The sequence below is a fragment of the Hypanus sabinus genome, chromosome 13 (assembly GCF_030144855.1).
Source record: "Hypanus sabinus isolate sHypSab1 chromosome 13, sHypSab1.hap1, whole genome shotgun sequence".
Classification (NCBI taxonomy): Eukaryota; Metazoa; Chordata; class Chondrichthyes; order Myliobatiformes; family Dasyatidae; genus Hypanus; species Hypanus sabinus.
In genome coordinates this window covers 99,181,949-99,187,310 of record NC_082718.1, presented here as the reverse complement: position 1 = coordinate 99,187,310, position 5,362 = coordinate 99,181,949, and the positions used below count along the sequence as shown (strand labels likewise).

The 5,362-nt window shown below is 45.8% G+C and overlaps 1 protein-coding gene across 2 annotated transcripts; it reads right to left on the bottom strand.

The window, feature by feature from the left end:
* Positions 1-256: 256 nt before the first annotated feature.
* LOC132404200 (uncharacterized) lies at positions 257-4,893 on the bottom strand. 2 transcript variants are annotated; one of them, XR_009515449.1, is made up of 3 exons: positions 4,807-4,893; positions 670-4,528; positions 257-391 (listed from the first exon to the last, which is right to left on the bottom strand). XR_009515449.1 is itself a non-coding variant. In XM_059988290.1 (2 exons), the coding sequence occupies exon 2, from the start codon at positions 4,359-4,361 to the stop codon at positions 993-995; it is 3,369 nt and encodes a 1,122-aa protein (XP_059844273.1). In that variant the 5' UTR covers positions 4,362-4,528; positions 4,807-4,893; the 3' UTR covers positions 401-992. The 2 variants fall into 2 exon arrangements, 1 of the variants encoding a protein (XP_059844273.1); XM_059988290.1 differs by lacking the exon at positions 257-391 and having other exon boundaries at positions 401-4,528.
* Positions 4,894-5,362: the final 469 nt, after the last annotated feature.

Below are 5,362 nucleotides of genomic sequence, written 5' to 3'. Positions count from 1 at the left end.
GACTGTAATCTACAAAGTAGATCACACAAGAGCGAAGAAAATAAGCTCTGAAAATTACACAGCATTGTGAACATTACACAAAATTTTTTAAAAATTATATTGTAAAACGAGTACTCCCCTCTTCCAAGTCACATGTATTAAATACCTCAAAATTAATAGAATATTTTTAAGGTTCATGAAAAATTGCTACCGTTAAATAGGTTATCAGGGGAGCATTAAACTTAATTGTGGGTTCATAAAGAGATTCAACATGGAAGCAGCCTGTCACGTTCTCCTTCGGGTGTAACGAAACGCCGAATTTAACGTCCGGATAAACCACAGTTAATAAGAACCAGATCGCAGTAAGATTAACCATTTACTGTTCACTCTTCACATTAACATATGGTGAAAACTGTTGATAAAACAATACAAGATTGATACAGTATTTGTTCCTTCCTTAATATCACATTTCAAGTGTAAATACTTGCAAAGGTGACTATAACTACATTACACTAAGGTGCAGTATACAGGGAGAGTTTACCTGCTCCATTGACTACTTTAAATACACTTCCATGCAAACTATCCGCGACTCTTTAACTAACGAAAGCATAAACATTATCTACCGACGTTACCTCTAACAGGATCAACATTAATATCTTAGTTCAATATATCGATTATCTATTAACTTACAGCGTTGCTCTCACTGTGATTTCTCATGCCTGCAAAACTGCTTGTGCTCAGGTGAGCCTCGTGGAAAGCCCCCACCCTCGCGCTAATTTCAAACCGGTGTTTTCCCACAAGACGCGGCGAAACCGGATGTGACGTCATCGCATGCCGATATATTTTACATGCAATGAATATACTTTAAACACTTCTAATTCTAACTAGAAAATACTATTGAATGAATTACTAAGCGAAAATATTATAAACTAAATAACTGTCGTAAAGACAGCACACTCCCCGCTTGACCTTCGTAAGGTCACAATGAGCAGAGTACAAACTTAGTCTCTTAATCAGTCATTGGGTAGAAGTAGAATAACTTCTGTAACTGGCCTTTGGTAAATTTTCACATCGCCTTGGTCGGTAGTCTTCAATTCGATCTTCCTGACATGTCCATCCTCGCTAGGGAATGTAGCAGTGATTCTGGCCGTTGGCCAGCTGTTGCGGGTGACTTGCTTGTCCCTGAGCAGGACTAAGTCTCCAACTTGAAGATTCCTTCGGGGTTCTGTCCACTTTTGTCTCTGTTGCAACAAAGGTAGATATTTTTGTCTCCAGCGGGACCAGAACTGATTTGCCAGAGCCTGGACTTGTCTCCATTGCTTTGTGTACAAATCCTTGTCTGAGAAGTCTCCTGGTGGAGGAGGTGCTCCTGCCTTCTGCGTAAGGAGCGTTGATGGCGAAAGTATAAAGGGGTTTTCTGGGTCAGAAGACACAGATAGGAATGATTGTGCGTTTATAATGGCTGTGACCTCTGCCATTAGGGTGCACAGTACCTCGTGGGCCAATCGGGTGCGTTGCTGTATCTCAGGTTTCCTTTTCCAGGTTTTCCGTAAGGACGTGAACCGTTTGACTGCCTGCACTTTGTTATCTGGTGAGCGCTGGCGTGGTTCTCTGATTGGCAATGGGGCAACCCCATTATTTGCTTCATCTCTGAAGACCTTGGTGTCTTTGATTTTTAAAGAAATGGTATCTTGAGCTGATTGTGCAAGTTTGTTGTCATACTTCGTTAGAGCGAAGACTGACTGGCCCAGCGACTCGTCGCTTGCCTCGCGCTTGTTAACGCCTTGTTGTGCTTCCTTGATGCACGGGACACTCGGGCAGGGTCGAAAGATTGAATGGCGGCCACTCTCTAGCACATTGGTCTTGAGTGTGTTAACCATCGGTTTGTGTACGTCACCGAGACACACCTCTCCTATCACCACCCAGCCCAGATCCAGACGTTGCGCGAAGGGGGCGTTGAGTGGTCCATTGATCTGCTGCCTAACCTTGTGTACCTGGATAACATCTCTTCCTAATAGCAGGAGTATTTCCGCTTTCGGATCCAGTTCTGGGATGTGTTTGGCGATGTGGTGGAGATGCGGCTGGTGTAGCACCGCACTTGGTGTCGGGATCCCAGCGCGGTTATTCATGATTTCATTGCACTCTAAGAGCGGAGGGAGACAGATGACGACTTTACCATCCAGGGACTCGATCTGGATGCCTTCTGCCTTCCTTCCTTGGGTTTTCATGTTGCCTGAGCAAGTTTTGAGGTAGTATGGGAACCGCTCACTCTCAATGTTGAACAATTTAAAGAACTCTGGACTGACTAGTGAACGATTGCTCTGATCGTCCAGAATCACATAGGCTTTGATGGCCTTGTCTTTGGCTCCTTTAGGGTACACCTTAGTGAGGCAGATCTTGGAACAAGAACGACTTGACTGAGCTTGACCGCAAACTTCTGTACAGTTCGTGCTGACAGCTATTGACCTAGAGTGAGCCTCTCCCTCCCCGCCGTCCTGTTGTGGGGGTGAAGGAGCGCTCTCGGTTTGTGGTGACAGGTCGGGATGCATGGCCTCGACGTGATCTGGGCTGCCACATTCCGGACACTTCACGGCGATCGTACACTCTCTGGCGAGGTGAGAGGTTGAGGAACAGCATCTAAAACATATTCTTTTCTCCTTGAGAAGAGCCGTCCTCTCTTCAAGGGGTTTTTCCCTAAACATTCTGCATGCTTTCAGGGGGTGAGGTTTGTTATGCAATGGACAATACTTGCCAGGGTCGTTGTTAGTCGTAAGGGCTTCGGTCTTGAGCACTGACACGGGTTTATCAATGTTGAAAACATTCGAAACGGATCTGCCTGGCTTGGTGTAAATCGAACTGCTTCCTGGACCTACAAGGCTAGGGTCGTTTCGCCTCTTCGCCTCCTTGCACACAAACCTAGTGAGGAGCTCAAAGGGAGGAAATCGACCATCGTGGTCTTCCTTGTACTCTGAGGCAACAGTCAGCCACTTGTCCTGCAGCCCAAATGGAAGTTTGTCCACAATTGGTCTAATCCCGGATGGAGTATCTAGGAATACTAAACCAGCTGAATAGCCATCTTCTTTGGCGCCTCGGATCTCCATGAGTAAATCTCCGAATTCTCTTAACTTAAAGTGATCTTTGGCTGACACCTTAGGAAAGTTTTCCAGACGTCGATATAGCGCCCCTTCAATAATGTCGGGGGACCCATATCTCTCCCAAAGTCTCTCCCACGCTTCGCTTAAGGCTAGCTCAGGTTTGTTGATGTACACTGAACGCATGCGTCTCACCTGGTCGCGTGATTCTTTCCCCAGCCATTTCGCCATAAGGTCCAACCTTTGGGTTGCACTGAGCTGGACCCCGTCAATCACGTTGGTGAATGTGGAGAGCCAAGCACGGTAATTTTCGGGTTTATCGTCAAACTGGTACAGTCCCGAAGTGACGAGATCCCGTCGTGCTAAATACTGCAGCGTGGGATCGGCTGCAAGCGGCATGCGGGCTGGAGAAGTGCGTTGGCGCCCATATGACTGAGAACGCACGTTTCTCATGGAATTTGCCATCCTGGATTCAACCTCCGCGTCTCTTCGCATCGAACTTTGTAACTTTGGTGTCAAAGTATATCGGTTGTCAGCTCTTTCATTCTTGACTTCATCGCGGGGCCGCGAGGGTAAATTCTCTTCCTCGTAGCTGGGGAAGTTATCGAATAGGTATGGAGAGGGGAGACGAGCCTGCCTGTCTGCTTGATATTGTACATAGTCGCTCGTGCGTTCCAGTCTGGTCCTTTCCAAAGCAGAGCTTGTTTCGGTCAGATCACGCGACCCTTCAGCTTCTTCTATGTACTCTGCTTCCACCCTGGCAGCTTCTCCTTCTCCTTCTAGCTGCAGCACATGCAACTCTGTCGATATTTTTGTCATTTCCAACTGGGTTTCGGCTTCTCTGGCGGCCTGTTCTCTTTGTCTGGCAGCCTCTTCTCTTTGTCTGGCATCCTCTTCTTTCTGGATTTCGGCTTCTCTGGCAGCCCTTTCTTTCTGGATTTCGGCTTCTTTGGCGGCCCTTTCTTTCTGGATTTCGGCTTCTCTGGCAGCCTCTTCTCTTTGTCTGGCGGCCCTTTCGGCTTCTTTGGTGGCCAGTTTCATTTTCAAAACTGCCTCTTGTTTGGCGTAATGCAGTCGCACCTTGGCGGCTTCTGCCTTGGCTCTTGCCTGTGCGGACTTACTTGATGTCGTTCTACTGCCCTTGTCGCTGGGCGCCATCGACTTGATCCCGGATCGAGCTGACATTGCAGCACTTGGAACACCTGATAACGCCCGGGTGGGCTTACTTGATGTCGGTTTACTGCCCTTGTCGCTGGGCGGCGTCGACTTGATGCTGGATTGAGCTGACATTGCAGCACTTGAAACACCTGATAATGCCGCTTTTTCACTGTCACGTTCTCCTTCGGGTGTAACGAAACGCCGAATTTAACGTCCGGATAAACCACAGTTAATAAGAACCAGATCGCAGTAAGATTAACCATTTACTGTTCACTCTTCACATTAACATATGGTGAAAACTGTTGATAAAACAATACAAGATTGATACAGTATTTGTTCCTTCCTTAATATCACATTTCAAGTGTAAATACTTGCAAAGGTGACTATAACTACATTACACTAAGGTGCAGTATACAGGGAGAGTTTACCTGCTCCATTGACTACTTTAAATACACTTCCATGCAAACTATCCGCGACTCTTTAACTAACGAAAGCATAAACATTATCTACCGACGTTACCTCTAACAGGATCAACATTAATATCTTAGTTCAATATATCGATTATCTATTAACTTACAGCGTTGCTCTCACTGTGATTTCTCATGCCTGCAAAACTGCTTGTGCTCAGGTGAGCCTCGTGGAAAGCCCCCACCCTCGCGCTAATTTCAAACTGGTGTTTTCCCACAAGACGCGGCGAAACCGGATGTGACGTCATCGCATGCCGATATATTTTACATGCAATGAATATACTTTAAACACTTCTAATTCTAACTAGAAAATACTATTGAATGAATTACTAAGCGAAAATATTATAAACTAAATAACTGTCGTAAAGACAGCACACAGCCCATTCGGTCCACTGAGGCTATGCCAACCATCCATCACCTATTTTAACGTTAATCTTACTCTAACCTATTCCATTTGCCTCGGATCCCCATCATCCTTGTCCATCCTCATCATTCCCAGAGTCCAACACACCTCCATATACAAGGGGAAATTTATAGTGCCCAATTAACCTATCCAACTGCATGATATTAGGATGGATTTTTATTTTCTTCATATGCATTTAAATGATGCCATTGTAGTCTCTGAAGGCAGGTAAAGATGTATTGGAAAGCATTAATCTCACAACC

What these genes read in the sequence shown, in the direction of transcription:
- LOC132404200 (XM_059988290.1), bottom strand. Translation starts at nt 4,361, where the DNA reads ATGTCAGCTCAATCCAGCATCAAGTCGACGCCGCCCAGCGACAAGGGC.